The sequence below is a fragment of the Eleutherodactylus coqui genome, chromosome 5 (assembly GCF_035609145.1).
Source record: "Eleutherodactylus coqui strain aEleCoq1 chromosome 5, aEleCoq1.hap1, whole genome shotgun sequence".
NCBI classification, from domain to species: domain Eukaryota; kingdom Metazoa; phylum Chordata; class Amphibia; order Anura; family Eleutherodactylidae; genus Eleutherodactylus; species Eleutherodactylus coqui.
In genome coordinates, this window is record NC_089841.1 from 270,500,432 (window position 1) to 270,520,097 (window position 19,666).

The 19,666-nt window shown below is 50.1% G+C and overlaps 1 protein-coding gene across 1 annotated transcript in view; it reads left to right on the forward strand.

Annotated features, from left to right (window-relative positions):
* Nucleotides 1–217: 217 nt before the first annotated feature.
* LOC136628621 (guanine nucleotide-binding protein subunit alpha-15-like) overlaps nucleotides 218–19,666 on the forward strand; it is a 50,228-nt gene continuing 30,779 nt past the window's right edge. The window contains exon 1 of the mRNA XM_066604676.1: nucleotides 218–825. Within this exon, the coding sequence (XP_066460773.1) occupies nucleotides 681–825 (145 nt within the window). The 5' untranslated portion in view covers nucleotides 218–680. The remainder of the gene's footprint in view (nucleotides 826–19,666) is intronic.

Here is a 19,666-nt window from a genome sequence, read left to right on the forward strand (position 1 = left end):
ATTATACCGTGTATTGGCATCAGTATAACTTGTCGGACGAGTAAACTCCCAAATCATCATTCTGTTTCTTCCTTTTTACTCCATCTGTAATAATATCCTCAGTGCACCAATAGGAGGGAGGCAGTTATGTGCCCATAACCAGTTTGTCTGGCCTATATAAAGGGGAATACATGACACAGGTGCGGTCGAGAACTGTCAGCTCGAAAAACTTGTTTCCTTATCCAGTCTACACTTGAGTCAGGCTGCCGTCTCGGAAATACTTCAAGCATCTCTTATGTAGGCGGCAAACTGGAAAGAAGCACAAGCAAAAGTGGATGGCTGTGCAAACAGTAACTGTACCTGAAACATGCAGCCATCCGCCCAGACTTCTGTTCCTTACGCTTTCTGAGAAGACATCATCTCTGGACTCATCTCTGGAGCATTATTCTCAACACAGCATTTATACAAGAGGGAAGATATGTAAGCCATGACTGGCTTTGGAAAGCCAATGTGGGTGGCAAATATGCCAGATAAGGATCATTCATCTAAAACAATCGAAGGAAACTTCAAACCTCGAGGTTGACTGAGAGATATCAGATAATTCACTCTACCTTGACAGCTAAGGAAATGGACCAGCGATGAGAGTGACTGCGCCTTGAGGTGGAGCTGTGGGACACGGATCTCCAAGTGTTGGCATTGATATGCCGTGGTGGTGCGGATGGTGCTTCTGCCCTCCCTGCTTGTCTGAGGATGATAAAATGGCATTGGCTGTAAATAAAGAGATTGAAAGAAAGCTTAGAATACAGAAAAAGACGGACAGGAAGGAGATGAAACTCTTGCTTTTGGGTAAGTAGTAATGATAATTATTAGCCTCAGCACAGTATTTCAGTCTCTGCAGTGAATTATTATACGGCCAGAACACTTTCCTAGAATTCGTTATAAATTCTCAATTATTGCAAGACTGAAGCAGAACTTCCATGTATGACATAAAGTTACAAATGTTGGGGCTCGAAGTTCAGAGGTTATCAGGATATTAAAGTCATGCACTGGCATGACTACAGGGGATGTGGTTGCCCCAGGCCCCAGGAGCCTTAGGGGGCCCATAAGACCTCTCTTCTCCATATAGGGAGTTACAGCTTTGCGTTAAGGGGTTAAGAGAAGTTGGGGGGCCTCAAGATAAACTTTTGCACCCAGGCCCATGAGCCCTTATATGCTGAACTTACCACCACTAAGTATAATGCACAATATGTTCTGCTTCGTTGCCATCTAAAATACGGAGACAAATATACTCTTTTTTTCCTTTATATCTTTCTTTATTTCAATTTTAGAGTTGCATTTATAATTTTGCTTCACATGGGGTTGGACTGAAGTTCAGCCTAAGTATTTAATAGCATACAGGACCACTAGCTGTGTGGTGAAAGTCAAATATGTTGGTGTGCTTGTGGGTTACGACTGACTGAGATATACACACTTTATCAAAAACACCTCCGCCCCAGAAGAAGTTGTCGTTTTCCTGTAAAACTCGTCCTGCGGTTCCATCTCAGGCAGATCTGTAAATGATGGGAATTGTGGTGATTAGATAAACGGGCTTGTCACCTGAGAACCTAAAAGTGGTTCCTGCCTTGGTCTTTAAGAGGCTCTCGGAGGCTCCTTGTGTGTAGTGACCTCTTCTTCCACTTGTGTAGAGCTTGTTGACCACTAGACGCCTCAAAGAGATTTGACCCTGTTACCAGAGTCTGAGAGGGGCGCATTATTGGGATATGAGAAGCTGGATGGTCGTATAGACAAATTGTTCCCCACCGGGCCATTCTGTCCAGACTGTTAGGAAGTGTTGGGACCAGTGGATGGGGGCACACAAGGTAACCGGGCTTAGAACGCCCCCTACAGACCACCAGTAAAGAGGAGCGTCTGATCAGACTGTTAGAAGGTGTTGGGACCAGTGGATGTGTGAGGGCACACAAGGTAACCGGGCTCAGGACCCCCCCACAGCCAGCCAGTAAAGAGGAGCATCTGACCAGACTGTTAGGGGGTGTTGGGACCAGTGGATGGGGGCACACAAGGTAACCGGGCTTAGAACGCCCCCTACAGACCACCAGTAGAGAGGAGCGTCTGACCAGACTGTTAGGAGGTGTTGGGACCAGTGGATGTGTGAGGGCACACAAGGTGACCGGGCTCAGGACGCCCCTACAGACCACCAGTAGAGAGGAGCATCTGACCAGTCTGTTAGGAGGTGTTGGGACCAATGGATGTGTGAGGGCACACAAGGTAACTGGGCTCAGGACGCCCCCTACAGACCACCAGTAGAGAGGAGCGTCTGACCAGACTGTTAGGGGGTGTTGGGACCAGTGGATGGGGGCACACAAGGTTACCAGGCTCAGGACGCCCCCTACAAACCACCAATATAGAGGAGCATCTGACCAGACTGTTAGGATGTGTTGGGACAAGTGAATGTGTGAGGGCACACAAGGTGACAGGCTCAAGATGCCCCCTACAGACCACCATATTTGGTGCTCTGTGACTTATGCGGCCGCATTTGGGGAAACTGTTACTGAGGGGGCTGCAATGGGGACACTGTTACTGAGGGGGCCACATTTGGGGACACTGTTACTGAAGGGTCTGCTTTGGGGACACTTACTGGGGGAGCTGCGCTAGGGACACTGTTACTGAGGAGGCCACATTTGGGGACACTGTTACTGAGGGGGCCACATTTGGGTAAACTGTTACAGAGGGGGCTGTGTTGGGGACACTTACTGAGGGGGCCACATTTGGGGAAACTGTTACTGAGGGGCCTGTGTTGGGGACACTGTTACTGAGGGGGCCACATTCGGGAGCACTATTAATATTACAGTGCGTTCACATGTTGTGGAATGAATGCAGATTTTCACATGGATTTGGGTGGGACCGTTCCCCAATATTGAAACTATGGAAAAAAATAGGAAAATTGCTTTCCAACATATGCAGTTTCCCAATAATTATAAAGGCCCCTCTTGCTCTATTAGCTTTGAACATAGATAATTATCCACGAAGCTGTTAAACTGTGATTTTACACTTTAGCTATCTTGGTTTTGGTTACCAGAGTAAATACTGGAAAACTGATAAAGTCCCCACACTAAGGAAATCATAGCGGGCATAAGTCATAATTGCTGGTACGAATCTATGATTGCATCCTCCTGTGGTAATAAATCATCATTTTTAATAAATGGGATATATGGATACCAAGCAGACATAATCCACCAATGTACTAAAAATCACCAATTATGGGCTATGTCCAAAATTGTAATGAGAATGTGATGATTATATGGGATTTGTCTCTGTTATTGTCTCTCCTCTTATTTCCCCAAGTCCATACAGAAGGCTGAATGATCGAGTTTGTTCGCTTTAGTTATAAATTGTTACATGTCTATAAATGTGTTGAGAACTACCGTATGTCGAACAAACTGATCGCATGGAATTTGAAGTTATTACCTTCATAACAGTTCAATGCATATATATGTATAATCTGTGATTTTTCTTTTTTTTTGTTACCCCTGTTATATTTGGAAAAACTTTTCAATTAAAAGTAATATGATAAAAAAGAGTACCATACAGGAACTGTATAAAAAAATGATAGAAATACTAAATGACCACCATATTGTAAGCAAATATTACTAATATACTGAGACTACAACACCCCCATTCCTCCCATCCTGTTTATTATAGACGCTCAGTCCCCCCTGCTATATATGCTAAGAGCCCTCGTGGCCGCTCCTCCTCTATACTATGCCCACCTCTTATGTCCCCTCCTATATACTATCTGCTTATTCTCACTCACTCTCCTCCTTGTCATCCACCCAGTCCCAGTAGCACTCACTTCTTCGTACTTCTCCTTCACCAAATCTTACACTGCTGCCCTCTCAGGATGGCCATGCTGCCGGACCTGTCCTTGTCAAGCTTAGTACAAGTGGAGTGGGAAGCTAAGAAAGCTCATAGAAGACCTTTGTGCCCCAAAAAGTAAAAGTGCCCCCTTTGTACAGCAACAAACTAATATTTCCCCTCTGTGCTTCTACTAGTGCTGACACAGCGCGGCCGCACACATAACCTTCCTCCAGCTCTCCTTCTGAAGCACTGGAGAACGGGAGCAGGATTTGGAATCCAGCATTGCCACACTGTCTCAGTGCTAAGAAAGAAGTATTAATACATTAGCTGGATGTGCAGTGACCGAGGAGCGGGCCACGGCCTAGGAGACAGCGGGGTAGAGTTTGGCCTTGTCACGGTGGCTCCACCGTCTCCCACCGGGAGAGTAACCAGTGACACATCCAAGGGCTGAGGGCAGGTTACTAAAGGGAAACCCAAATAATTGAATTACCTTGAATCCTGTTTTTGTTTCGAGACATCACCATCTCTTCTACAACGGGGGGGTTCCTGGATAGTGGAGTAAATCCTCTCCCATGTAGCTTCCATGAGGGGGAATTCCTGGGTGACCGAGTAAACCACACACACATGGGTACAGTTTAAGACACAGCCTCCGGAAACGGATGGGCCACTGGTCGTTTTACTCACCTTTGAAAAACAGAACACTTCAGCAGTTACTTGACAAGTGATGTGACCGGGGGAGAACTCACGGGACATCAGGACAAACCACAGTCACAGTTATCTGTAGGTCCTGGCCTGGTACCACACTTTCTTCTTTCTCTCCCTCACAATACCAGCTCACATTCACAGCTTAGAACAGGCTGCCGAACTGCTGGGGAGTAGTAGTCCCCACACTGATCATCCTCTCGGCCTCCTCCATTCTGTGTCTGTGAGTTGAAGGTATCCACACACAGCTGCCTTCAAAACGTCTTTTGAAAATATTTTCTAAATCAAAAGTTTTTTCAAAGCCATAACATGTGAACGCTGTTCTGATCTTAAAGACCAAAGATACATATATTTGGGTTCAAACTGATCTTAACATGATAATACCTATAGATATGATCAATACCCCAAAATAATGAGGCATCGGGCATGTCCAAAAAGATGGAGGTTGTCAGGTGCTTCAGCTCTGCACTTCGGACATAAAGTATCTCTACAGGCATAGAATCTTGTGAGTTTGTTTGGGGATAGAGTCAATGTAGAATATAAAACTGTGATATCTATTGCCCTGAACTCTTAGAAATTGCTTTAAGGAGGCTGGGGGAAATTGCTTTGATTATAATAAGTTTGGTACTACTTAATTGAAATACGAAATCTAACTCCAAAAATTCTGTTAAAAGTGTTATTTAGAGAGCGGGTTTGGAGAGGCTGTGAGCTGTGCATGAAATTACAGTTCCTACTTCACTATTGAGTAAAACCTTAAAGGGGTTGTCCCGCGCCGAAACGGTTTTTTTTTTTTTTCAAACCCCCCCCCCCCCCCGTTTGGCGCGAGACAACCCCGATGCAGGGGTTAAAAAAGAACACCGGAGAGTGCTTACCTGAATCCCCACGCTCCGGTGACTTCTTACTTACCTGGTGAAGATGGCCGCCGGGATCTTCACCCTCGGTGGACCGCAGGGCTTCTGTGCGGTCCATTGCCGATTCCAGCCTCCTGATTGGCTGGAATAGGCACGTGATGGGGCGGAGCTACACGGAGCCGGCATCCAGCACGAGCGGCTTCATTGAGGAAAGAAGAAGACCCGGACTGCGCAAGCGCGGCTAATTTGGCCATTAGACGGCGAAAATTAGTCGGCTCCATGGAAACGAGGACGCTAGCAACGGAGCAGGTAAGTGAAAAACTTTTTATAACTTCTGTATGGCTCATAATTAATGCACAATGTACATTACAAAGTGCATTAATATGGCCATACAGAAGTGTATAGACCCACTTGCTGCCGCGGGACAACCCCTTTAACAAGATACTTCTTAATAGATGTACCATTATGACTTGAGACATCAGGCTACGGATCAAGACGTTATGAAATCTAAAATGAGAAATTAGTTTTTTCAAAACTTGGTTTAAGGCCGTCTGTTCACGGATGATCTGGATTCCGCATGTGGGAGCCTGCAGCGTAATCTGTCTCTGACCCCAGCCGACGACCCCACGTACCTTCTTTCTCCTATATTGCGGGTGACCGAGGAGTTCTCCGTCTGTCATGCGCAGTACAGATTTTTTAAAAAAAATATCTGTTTTTCCTGCCCCGTCGCTAGGCGATGACACTGGTACCCACTGCAGATGGGCTGGGGGTCGAACGGTCTCCATTGACTTCAATGGAGGCTGTCTACGCAGAGTCTGCAGCAAAATAGAGCATACTACAATTTTTTATTTCCTTCACTTGCAGAAATCGCAATTTGTTTCCGCGAGTGTGAAGGAAAAGTGATTTTTACATACCTTCAATGCTATTACCTTTATGTGCTGTGGATCGTCCTTGCAGACGCCAACCACCAAATGCAAATTTGCCCGTGAGCAGCCGACCTAAAGGAGTTAACCAACTTTTAAAAATTGTGTGGTCCATCCTCTACATAGGTCATCAATATCTGATCAGTGGGTGTCTGACGCTTCGGATCCCCACCGATCAGCTGATTGAAAGAGTTGTGACTCTGGTATGAGTGCCTTTCTATTTTTTACATCTAAGCACGATCCTGTTTGTACTCAGAATTCTGTATTATTTCTAGTGGCCATTCTGAGTACTATAGGCTTGTCACATGACAAGACATTTTCCTAGGTGTTTAGTAGTGATGTACGATTAGTAGAATAATCGATTTGTGTTGGTATGGGGCTGATTTCCCGAAAATCATCATGAATTGAAACAGTCGATTCTAATTCCCATTTAAGTTAACGAGAGTAAAAATCTCGTTCACTAATTTGCCCCCCAGAAGGTCTCCAAAGCAGACAAAGCCCCCCAAATTACATGGGAATACAGCCACATATCTGGGGAACACGGTGCTTCTCCTCAAAATTGGTCAAAATAGTGCACAGTGATCAATCGTGGTACAGGGATGTCACTGAAAACAAAGAATGGTCCACAGAAGGTCTCCTAGATCAAAAATTCTGCAAGGTGAACAGAACACTGAAGCACGGAGCTGCTCCAAGGGACAGCTGGAGAGCTACCAATAATCTAACTGTTTTAAAGCAATGTCAGAAGGTTTGCAAAGGACAGATTTTAACAGGTGAACTAAACAGCCAAACACGGCCCTTCCCCAAGGAACAGCTGAAGATGTTTCTTGTTTTTTTTTTACAAACGTTCTGAAAATGTAGCCATATTTATAATAGGCGGCAGGAAATAATTGAATTTTTTTCCAAATAAATTTTTTTTTAAAGTAGTACAGCAAAAAAAAAACCAACATATAAATTTGATATCGCAGTAATCATACTGGCCCACAGGAAAAAGTGATCATGTCATTTTTGCTGCAGTATGTAGAACATAGAAATGAGACCCTCCCCAAAGATGGTGGAATTGTCCTTTTTTTCTCTCTAACTCCACTTAGAATTTTCTTAACGTTTTTCAGTGCATTATACTGTACATCACATAGTATCATTAAAAAATACAACTTACCCCACAAGAAATAAGCAATCAGACATCTACGTTGATGGATAAATAAAAATGTCGTGATTGTTTTAGAAGTGGGGAGGAAAAAACAAAAACGAAAAAAAAGGTGCAGTCCTTAAGGGGTTAATTTAATGTTGTGTCACTTTTATTTTAGATGCCATGAAACCTACATAGTCCTTAAAAACACTCTCTGCATGTGCCCACCCTAACGTACTGGTTATACTTACCTGACCCTGTAGATCTAGAGCAGTGATGGTGAACCTTTTAGGGACCGAGTGCCCAAACTGCAACCCAAAACCCACTTATTTACCGCACAGTGCCAGCACGTCAGGGGGCGGGGCTTATTACGACGTACGATTTTATCTCCGTCGTTTTAAAAAGGACAGGGCCGCTTCAAAATGGACAGGGTGCAGATTTTAACTGCTTTTTGGATGCAGAGATGGTGCAGAATGTCCTCAGCGGAACTGTCTGTGGAAAATTCTGCAGCATTTCCACATCCAAAAAGCAGTCAATATCTGAACCCGGTCTATTTTGAAGCAGCCGTGCCCATTTCCGCCACAGGTAAACATACCCCAGCGGTAAGAGTGACATCCCACAGCGGCCCCCAGTATAACAGTGACATCCCCCAGAGTGGCTCCCAGTATAATAGTGACATCCCCCAGAGCGGCCCCCAGTATAATAGTGACATCCCCCAGAGCGGCCCCCGGTATAATAGTGACATCGCCCAGAGCGGCCCCCAGTATAATAGTGACATCCCCCAGAGCGGCCCCCAGTATAATAGTGACATCACCCAGAGCGGCCCCCAGTATAACAGTGACATCCCCCAGAGTGGCCCCCAGTATTATAGTGACATTCCCCAGAGCAGCCCCCCGTATAATAGTGACACCCCCAGAGTTGTCCCCATGATAATAGTGACCCCCCCCCGTGGTCCTAGCGATAATAGTGACCCCCCACAGCGGCTCCAGCGGTAATAGTGACATCCCACATCTGCCCCCGGTAGTAATAGTGACATCCCCCAGTGGCCCGCAGTAGTAATGATGACACCCCACAGCGGCTCCGAGTGTAATAGTGACACCCCACAGTTGCCCCCGGTAGTAATAGTGACATCCCCCAGTGGCCCCCAGTAGTAATGGTGACACCCCACAGCGGCTCCGAGTGTAATAGTGACACCCCACAGTTGCCCCCAGTGTAATAGTGACATCGCACCGCGGCCCCCAGTATTAAAGTGACACCGCACAGCGGCCCCTAGTATCATAGTGACACCACACAGCGGCCCTCAGTATCACAGTGGCACCCCACAGCGGCCCCCAAGTGTAATAGTGACACCCCACAGCAGCCCCCAGTGTAACAGTGACATCCCATAGCGGACCCCAGTGTATTAGTGACATCCTACAGATGCCCCAGTAGTAATAGCGACATTCCACAGCTGCGCCCATTATAATAGTGACACCCCACAGCGGCCCCCAGTATCACAGTGAAACCCCACAGCGGTCCCCAGTATCATAGTGAAACCTCACAGTGGCCCCCAGTGTAATAGTGACATCCCACAGTGGCCCCCAGTATCATAGTGGCACCCCACGGCAGCCCCCAGTATCATAGTGACACCCCAAAGCGGCCCCCAGTATCATAGTGACATTCCCCAGAGCAGCCCCCAGTATAATAGTGACATCCCCAGAGTGGTCCCCGTGATAATAGTGACCCGCCCCCCCCTGTGGCCCCAGCGATAATAGTGACCCCCTCACAGCGGCTCCAGCGGTAACAGTGACATCACACAGCGGCCCCAGTGGTAATAGTGACATCCCACAGCTGCCCCCGGTAGTAATAGTGACATCCCCCAGTGGTCCCCAGTAGTAATGGTGACACCCCACAGCGGCCCCGAGAGTAATAGTGACACCACACAGTTGCCCCCAGTGTAATAGTGACATCCCACCGCGGCCCCCAGTATCAAAGTGACACCGCACAAAGGCCCCCAATATCATAGTGACACAACACAGTGGCCCCCAGTATCATAGTGACACCCCACAGTGGCCCTAAGTGTAATAGTGACACCCCACAGCAGCCCCCAGTGTAATAGTGACATCCCACAGCGGACCCCAGTGTATTAGTGACATCCTACAGCTGCCCCCAGTATCACAGTGAAACCCCACAGTGGTCCCCAGTATCATAGTGAAACCTCACAGTGGCCCCAAGTGTAATAGTGACATCCCACAGTGGCCCCCAGTATCATAGTGGCACCCCACGGCAGCCCGCAGTATCACAGTGAAACCCCACAGCGGCCCCCAGTATCATAGTGAAACCTCACAACGGCATCCAGTGTAATAGTGACATCCCACAGTGGCCCCCAGTATCATAGTGGCACCCCACAGCAGCCCCCAGTATCATAGTGACACCCCAAAGCGGCCCCCAGTATCATAGTGACATCCCCCAGAGCGGCCCCCAGTATAACAGTGACATCCCCCAGAGTGGCCCCCAGTATTATAGTGACATTCCCCAGAGCAGCCCCCAGTATAATAGTGACATCCCCAGAGTGGTCCCCGTGATAATAGTGACCCCCCCCCCCTGTGGCCCCAGCGATAACAGTGCCCCCCCCCCACAGCAGCTCCAGCAGTAATAGTGATATCCCACAGCAGCCCCAGCGGTAATAGTGACATCCCACAGCTGACCCCAGTAGTAATAGTGACATCCCCCAGTGGTCCCCAGTAGTAATGGTGACACCCCACAGCGGCCCCGAGAGTAATAGTGACACCCCACAGTTGCCTCCAGTGTAATAGTGACATCCCACCGCGGCCCCCAGTATCAAAGTGACATCGCAGAGAGGCCCCCAGTATCATAGTGACACCACACAGCGGCCCCCAGTATCATAGTGACACGCCACAGCGGCCCTAAGTGTAATAGTGACACCCCACAGCAGCCCCCAGTGTAATAGTGACATCCCACAGTGGACCCCAGTGTATTAGTGACATCCTACAGCTGCCCCAGTAGTAATAGTGGCACCCCACAGCGGCCCCCAGTATCACAGTGAAACCCCACAGTGGCCCCCAGTATCATAGTGAAACCTCACAACGGCCCCCAGTACAATTGTGACATCCCACAGTGGCCCCCCGTATCATAGTGGCATCCCACGGCAGCCCCCAGTATCACAGTGAAACCCCACAGTGGCCCCCAGTATCATAGTGGCACCCAACGGCAGCCCCCAGTATAACAGTGACACCCCAAAGCAGCCCCCAGTATAACAGTGACACCCCCCAGAGTGGCCCCCAGTATTATAGTGACATTCCCCAGAGCAGCCCCCAGTATAATAGTGACATTCTCAGAGTGGTCCTCGTGATAATAGTGACCCCCCCCCGTGGGCTTAGCGATAATTGTGACCCCCCCACAGCGGCTCCAGCGGTAATAGTGACATCCCACAGTGGCCCCCAGTAGTAATGGTGACACCCCACAGCGGCCCCGAGTGTAATAGTGACACCCCACAGTTGCCCATAGTGTAATAGTGACATCCCACCGCAGCCCCCAGTATCAAAGTGACACCACACAGCGGCCACACGTGTAATAGTGACACCCCACAGCGGCCCCCAGTGTAATAGTGACATCCCACAGCGGACCCCAGTGTATTAGTGACATCCTACAGCTGCCCCAGTAGTAATAGTGACACTCCACAGCGGCCCCCAGTATAATAGTAACATCCCACAGCGACCCCCAGTATAATAGTGACACCCCACAGCGGCCCCCAGTATTATAGTGAAACCTCACAGTGGCCCTCAGTGTAATAGTGACATCCTACAGTGGCCCCCAGTATCATAGTGGCACCCCACGGCAGCCCCCAGTATCACAGTGAAACCCCACAGCGGTCCCCAGTATTATAGTGAAACCTCACAGTGGCCCTCAGTGTAATAGTGACATCCCACAGTGGCCCCCAGTATCATAGTGGCACCCCACGGCAGCCCCCAGTATCACAGTGAAACCCCACAGCGGTCCCCAGTATTATAGTGAAACCTCACAGTGGCCCTCAGTGTAATAGTGACATCCCACAGTGGCCCCCAGTATCATAGTGGCACCCCACGGCAGCCCCCAGTATCACAGTGAAACCCCACAGCGGCCCCCAGTATCATAGTGAAACCTCATAACGGCCCCCAGTGTAATAGTGACATCCCACAGTGGCCCCCAGTATCATAGTGGCACCCCACGGCAGCCCCCAGTATCATAGTGACACCCCACAGCGGCTCCCAGTATCATAGTGACACCCCACAGCGGCTCCCAGTATAATAGTGACATCCCACAGCGGCCCCCAGTATAACAGTGACACCCCACAGCGGCTCCCAGTATCATAGTGACACCCCACAGCGGCTCCCAGTATCATAGTGACACCCCACAGCGGCTCCCAGTATCATAGTGAAACCTCACAACGGCCCCCAGTATAACAGTGACACCCCACAGAGGCCCCCAGTATCAAAGTGACATCCCACAGCGGCCCCAGTGTAATAGTAACACCACACAGCGGCCCCTAGTATAATAGTGACTTCCCTCAGCGGCCCCCAGTGTAATAGTGATATCCTACAGCGGCCCCCAGTATAATAGTGACATCCCACAGCAGCCCCCAGTATAATAGAGACATCCTACAGCGGCCCCCAGTGTAATAGTGACATCCTACAGCAGCCCCCAGTATAATAGAGACATCCTACAGCGGCCCCCAGTGTAATAGTGACATCCCACAGAGGCCCCACCCCCGCCCCCCCTGCGACCCACATACTTACCCCCTCCTCCGCGTGGAAGCTCCACTGTTCCTCCGCTCGGCGCTGATCCCAGTGCACACTGTGACGTCAGTGTGCTGCCGGACTCCTCCTCCACTCTGCTCTTGCGGAACCAAGTAGGAGACGTCAGGACTGGGGGGACTTACCCACTAAACCCGCTCCCCATTAAACAAAGACAAATACAACTATATGCTGGCTTGTTGTGGGTAGGCCACAGCCTTTATTTAACCATATAAAATTTAACCATTAATCCTTTTCTCTCTCCTTCCATGCCAAATACTAAAATGTCCAATTCTAACCAAAAACGTTCGCTGTATAACTGAGGCATAAGAAGGCTCCCTAACGGCCTGCAAAGCTCTTCCATTCCTTGCTGGCATGGAAGTCCTAAAATTCCGCCTACCGGCTGTGACAACTTCCTGAAACCACTTTCCACCCCTTCCATATTCTCTTCACCCCCCCCTCAGCTCAGAGGGCGGGTGGGGTGGGCGGGCGTCTTCACTCTTCTTCTCCACGGTCCAGACTGATCCTCTTCCTTCTTCTTTCTCTCACTCTGTTAACCCCTCCCCTACCCCTGGTCGCTTCCTCTCTTCTTGACTCTTCCCCCCCAGTCCTCAGCATCTTCACTATTACGTTTTGCTGCTATCTAGACTGGGGGGACTTACCCACTAAACCCGCTCCCCATTAAACAAAGACAAATACAAGTATATGCTGGCTTGTTGTGGGTAGGCCACAGCCTTTATTTAACCATATAAAATTTAACCATTAATCCTTTTCTTCTCTCCTTCCATGCCAAATACTAAAATGTCCAATTCTAACCAAAATGTTCGCTGTATAACTGAGGCGTAAGAAGGCCCCCTAACGGCCTGAAAAGCCCTTCCATTCCTTGCTGGCATGGAAGTCCTAAAATTCCGCCACGCAGGATGCAGCATATTCCTATGCTGCACTCCGCCCCCCACATGCCAGCAAAAGAGCCGACTCTACCCCATCCTGCAACCTGGACAGAAATGTATCTAGCCCTATGTCACTAAGATGCACCCCGTCACCCCGCATCATCCCGCGCTCTCTCCTTTCCAACTCCCAATGACGAATGGCTATTCCACCTAACGCTTGCACGTGCTTGGACAATCTGAAATTAACGGTCCTCCGCACTCGCTCAATCGCTTCGTTATCTCTCGCAACCCTCCAAATTCTTCTGGCCACGATATCCGACCACACGATCACGACTCTCTTAAAAAACTGTCTGAACCGATATATGTCCTCCTTCATCAACGCAATGAGCTCAGCTACTTTAATCCTTCCGAGATCATTTCCTCCTGCGTGTATGACTAAAATCACTCTATCCCTATTCCAGCTGCTGATTTTCAAGACCTCCTGAAGCAGCCTGGGCCATTGTAAGCCTCTGATACCGTGCCAACATACCTGCACATTGAGACCTAAATTCGCTCCGATAGGCCTATTTCTGGCTCTCCTTTCCGCCCAGTATATATAAGAGTGGCCTACCACCCATACTGTCCAATCCGACACTGTGAATAAAATAAAAGAAAAAAACACCGAAAACACGAATCGCAACATAGTGACACTTTTTATAAAACTCTCAAATCCGGTCGAACATATGACCGGTAAGCATCTGATCTCCAACGACACCCTCAATTCCCATACCGCACGAAAAGGCGGACGTCGCAGCTCCAATCCTGAATGAGTGCGATCCGAATTCTGTAGGATTAAGGCCTAGTTTTCTTAAGCTACTACGCATGACCGCCGTGAATTGATATTTCGTTAAAGGGAGGCCCGATGCATGTCTCAAAAACGGGCCCGTCCCGCAATGTCGCGCCGAAAATTCTGTTATAAGTGACACCGGGCACCACTTTGTCCCCAATTTGCCTATCCTTATCCATTCTCCCATCCCGTATATATCAGTTTTTGATCTTCTAACACATATCTTGATACAGTCTCCGTCAGCTACCACGTCTGCGAAAAGCAGTCCCCCGGGTCTTGCTTTACACGCCGACACTAACTCTCCTATTCGCAACGCTGCGAAAAAGGCAAGTGAAAAGGCCACGCGGAAGAGCTCCGTGCAGACTGACTCTAACGCGTCGAGTATAGCATTCAATAATTCGAACGTAATCGGGCGCCTGCCGTCCTTGGTCACCTTGTCCTTCCTCCACCCTTTTACAATTTGCCCGAAAACGAAGTCCTTCGTCACGTCTCTTGATCCGTGTAAACGTAATTTACTATAGCTATAGCTGATAGCTGTTTTTTCGCCGCGTCTGCTGATGCCCCGTTTTTCCGCATTGCCGACAGGATATCTAATGTTACCGCCCTCGCTCTATCTTCTGTTGGAAAAATTCCTCCCGCTGCCGCTAACCATTCTTTCCATACGTTGTTATAACGTTTCCATGTGGCACTTGTTACTGACGCCTTTACGAGAGCTAAGAGCTCTCCTCTATTATTTCCCACAAGAAAGCAGGGCAACATACCCCCTCGACATCCGCTGTCGGGTGCAGCTCCCTGAAATTCGACATTTGAAAACGAGACAGAGCGTCAGCCATTGCATTCAGGTAACCAGGGACATATCTCGCTTTAAACCTAACGTTGTGCTGTAAACACCGTAAAATCAAGTGGCGTAATGCTGCCAGCACCAACGTTGACGATGACGATTGCTTGTTGACCGCTTGTACCACCGATTGATTATCCGACCAAAAACAGATATTACTGTTGGCCAACCTGTGACCCCATATTTCCATAGCCACCATTAACGGGAAAATCTCCAATAATGCCGTGTTCTATATCCATTCTCTTTTTATCCATGTTCCGGGCCATGCAGCACAACACCACCGGTCACCAAATATCACTCCAAATCCACATGAGCCAGCTGCATCCGATACCAAACCGATCTCCTCATTTTGCCTTTCTTCATCCGGACATATAACTTGCCCATTAAACGAACTAAGGAAAACTTTCCATACGTGCAGGTCCAACCTCATCCCTTATGTCACCCTGACAAAATGATGGGGTTCCCTTGCCCCTTTTGTCGCCAGTGACAAACGTCTGGAAAAAACTCGCCCCATAGGGATGACCCTGCACGCGAAATTAAGTAAACCTAATAAAACTTGCAGTTGGTGCAGTGTGACCTTTCGTGAACTGCCGACCAACTCTACCACTTGCCGCAAACGCGCCACTTCATCATCTGGCAAGCGGAAAATCATTTCCTCTGTGTCAATTTCTATACCTAGGAAGCCTAACCTCGACACAGGACCCACCGTTTTTTCGACCGATAGTGGAACCCCCGCTTTCTGCATTAATGCGCGAAAAGATGAAAGTAGAAACTCGCAGACAGTCGAATTCGCCTGTCCAACAAAAAGAAAATCATCTAGATAGTGCAACACCGATGAGATGCCCGTCTCCACTCTTAACATCCACTCCAAAAAGGAGCTGAAAACCTCGAAATAATAACAAGAGATGGAGCAACCCATCGGCAGGCACGTATCAACAAAAAATTGGCCCTCTATGCTGCACCCCAGCAGATGAAAACACTGCGGATGCACTGGCAGCAGCCGGAAGGCCGATTCTATGTCGGCCTTCGCTAGCCACGCGCCTCTGCCCGCCTGTCTAACCAAAGCAACCGCGCAATCGAATGACGCACAGACACCGCCGCTTGTTCCTTTGATATTCCGTCGTTAACTGATTCACCCGACGGATAGGATAAGTGATGAATAAGTCTGAACTTGCCCGTTTCCTTCTTCGGTACTAATCCCAAAGGGGAAACCCGCAAGTTCCCGAAAGGCGGCTCCTGAAATGGGCCTGCCATTCGTCCCATTTCTACCTCCTACCAGCAACTTTTCCATCACTAACTCTTTATTATCGCGGGCAGATTTTAAATTATGGCAGAACGACGCAGAGGAAACTGGGGAATGTGGAATGAAGAAACCTTCGGCAAAGCCCGCTCTAAGCAGGTTTGCTTCCAGTCTCCGGGGGTACCGGTCGAGCCACGGCTGCAGGTACCGGACGCTCACTGGCGTTCGCTCATGTGCCGGGAACTCCCGTCGCTCGTTGGCGTCGGAAACAACGCAGAGCTGAGTGCGAGCCTCCGCAGATTGAACATTTGTGCCGAAATTTGCATGATGCATAAAAACGGCAGTGGCCTTCGTTGAAGGCCCAGCATGAACCGGAGGGCTTTGGGGCCACAGGAGCCTGCTATCCGCTGGCGCCTGTGGCCGTTCCTTGAAAAAGAGGCTTCACCGGTTTCTGCGCGAGGATCAGCTGGATCCACACATCCGTCGCCTTTGACGCCCAGCTGATATGCTTTGAACCCGAGATCCTACGACGAAAATCCTCGTCGTAGCGCCACCAAGCCGATCCCCCGTGCAACTTATATGCACTGTGGATCGTGTTGATGTACACAAGCAGCTCAGGCCCCTTCTGCGGATGCTGCTTGCACACTACGTGTGCCAAAATCAAAAAGGCCTGTAGCCAGTTCCCAAAGATTTTAGCCACCTTGGGTTTCCTTTCACTCCCACGGTCCGCGAACCGTTCCCTGTTGACTGACACGTGTTCGACGGATAACAGCGACCATATGTCCACATAGCATCCGCTTGCTATTTTCGACACCACCTCGTCCTCCAGTCCCGCATCCAACGGGGCTACGCCACAGAAAAGCGAGTCCGCTAATTTCAGACCCTCACTCACTCCTGCCCCCGAGGGCGGGCACCTTTGTCCTTGTAGTGGACCACCAACCTCGGGCGAGGCCGACCTCCCCGGTTGATTATAGGACACTGGTAGTCCTTTATCCATATCATAACTCACCCCTGCCCCCGAAGGCAGGCACCTTTGTCCTTGTAGCGGACCACCAACCTCGGGCGAGCCCGACCTCCCCGGTTTATTATAGGACACTAGAAGCCCTTTATCCATATCGTAATTTTCCACCAAGGCTCTGAGAGCCACCATAAAATCATCCTTCCGGCTCACGCCGGGCACATTATCCCAAACTTTATTAAATTGCACCGACTCACCCGCCTCGTTGACCTCCGGCATCGCCAAGGGAAAATTGGGGGCGGGCAGTGACGATTGCTGGTAATCTCCTCGAGCCGCGTGTCGTGCCATGCGATTATCGTGGGGGACTCCCCGGCGCCTCGGGCTCCTTGGCCTTGTAGCCCCGCAGGCTGACATCCTGGTATTAGGTCTGCTACTACTCTCTCCTTGTCTGAAATCTGCAGAAGAAGCCGGTGAACATGAAAAAAGGTGCCTTGCAACCCGCGTTTCTGAATCATGGCTGCTCTGCCTATCCCTCCGTGTCACCGCTTCTGACTGACCGCTCTGTGCGAACTCTCGCGAGAACCTGCTCCTCCTACTCTCCACTCGTGCTGCCGGGGAAGACGAGCTGCTACGCTCCTCCCGCGCGCTAACTATCTGTCTACCTTCCGCAACTGCTAGCCGCCTGCGCCTTTCCTGCCCTAGGTCATTAAAGCTAGTGTGATGGGTGCGCCAAGTGCTAGCATGCGCTGCGCAATCCTCCGGGGAGTCCCTCTCTGTACTGCTGATAGCTGCAACCCTGTAGTCCCTGCGCTCAGCTCTAGCTCTCCCGGGGTGCCCAGGGCCCCCCCGCGCTGTGGCGCGAAAATTCGCTGCTTCCTTGTCCCTGTCTGCCGCCTCCCCCCGCACTGTGGCGCGACAATTTGCCGCCTCCTCGTCCCTGGCTGCCAGCCCCCCCTGCAAAACTCCCCCCCTTCATCCCCTGAACGCTGCTGGCGGCGGGCCCTTCGCCCCCCACCTGGCTGCAAACTGCTCGTTTCCCTCCCTCTCCACCCACTAACCCCCCCTCCCCACCCGCTTTCCACCCCGCTGCTTTCTGCGCGCGATGAGGGAGATGCACTTTCCGGCATCCCCCTCCTCACGGCCGCCGTAGTCCCGCGGCCGGATCTACTTTCTACTTGCGTACTCCTCCGCGCGCCTGCCGCTCCACGTGGGGAGCGCTCCGGGACCTCGCTCCTTGTTCTGGAGACAGCCGCAGGGATACCCCCCCCCCCCCCCCGCGCTGGACTTACCCGACCTGGACCCCGTCGGACCTCCACAGGTTGGTGCTGCACTCCCGGTTGCCACTGGTACACTTCCGCGCGCCCGTCCTGCCGGCTCTGCTTCTTCCCTCTTGTGCTGCGACCGCGCGGCACTGCTCCTGCTTGCACGTTCCATTCTGGGGCTGCCGGTACGTCCGCCTCTCTTCGCCACCGGGCTGGGGCTCAGTCTCGCGGGGGGTTTTCTTCTCCGGATCGGTCTTCTGCGGGGCTCCTCGCTGCTGGGAAATTCCGGTTGGTTCTCCCTTGCCCCGGCTTCCGCCGCTGTCGTTCCGGATAGGTCTTCGCCCATCTTCACGAGCCAGCCAGTGCCCTGGGTGGCCACCACGTCCTTAATCTTCCTCATCAGCTCTTCCATTCTTCAGCTCTTCTGGGTCCGTCTTCACTCTTCTTCTCCACGGTCCAGACTGATCCTCCTCTTCCTTCTTCTTCCTCTCACTCTGTTAACCCCTCCCCTACCCCTGGTCGTTTCCTCTCTTCTTGACTCCTCCCCCCAGTCCTCAGCATCTTCACTATTACGTTTTGCTGCTATCTAGGGAGGGAGGAGGAGGATCCCAGCTGCACACTAACGTCACAGTATGCGCCGGGATCAGTGCTGCTAGCAGCGCAGTGAGTGAATACCGGCAGGGGAGCCGCGGCCCCTGCCGGTATTCACTATCGCGGTTAGTGGCCAACGGCGACGCGTGCCAGCAGGCAGAGCTCTGCATGCCGCCTCTGGCATGCCTGCCATAGGTTCACCACCACTGATCTAGAGCTTCTCAGACCACTGCTGCGATGTGCTTTGGTTTCAGGAAGCAGTTGTTACGATGCGCCTTCCAATCTGTACAGAGGGATTATTTCTCGGTGGAACGTGGCTCGGGGGGCCTCAGTGCGTTAGTAGCTGCAGGATATGTGCACCGAGCTGGAGTTGGCAGAAGTAACTCAAGTGGGTGCGCTAACTGAAGTTTGGTCACGGTTGTGGCTACTCTGTCTAAAATGACGACTCGTGCAGCAGGTAGATTGCAAGTGGGTTCTTAGCAACAACAATTAGTGGTTCAAATATTAACTCATGTGACGTCAGTGCCTTTGTATAAATTAGTGTTATGTGACGATGAAATAAAGAGACCAATCCAAGCGCTTTAATGAAACCGTAGGGACACAGTTTACTGGCAAATTGGAAAACAGGTTAAACAACAAATAGTAATTTTAGACATTTACTAAAGTAGAACCTCCAATAATGTCATTAATCCGTCCGGATGCAATGGACTTTAGTAGAAATCAATGTTAGTTGAGGACATTATTTCCATTGGAATTATTGTAAATCCAATTAATTGGTTCTAGATGTTCCAAAAAACACACCAAACCCCATTTAATAGAAAATATGGCCGCCTGCAGATGGCCGGGTCGGATC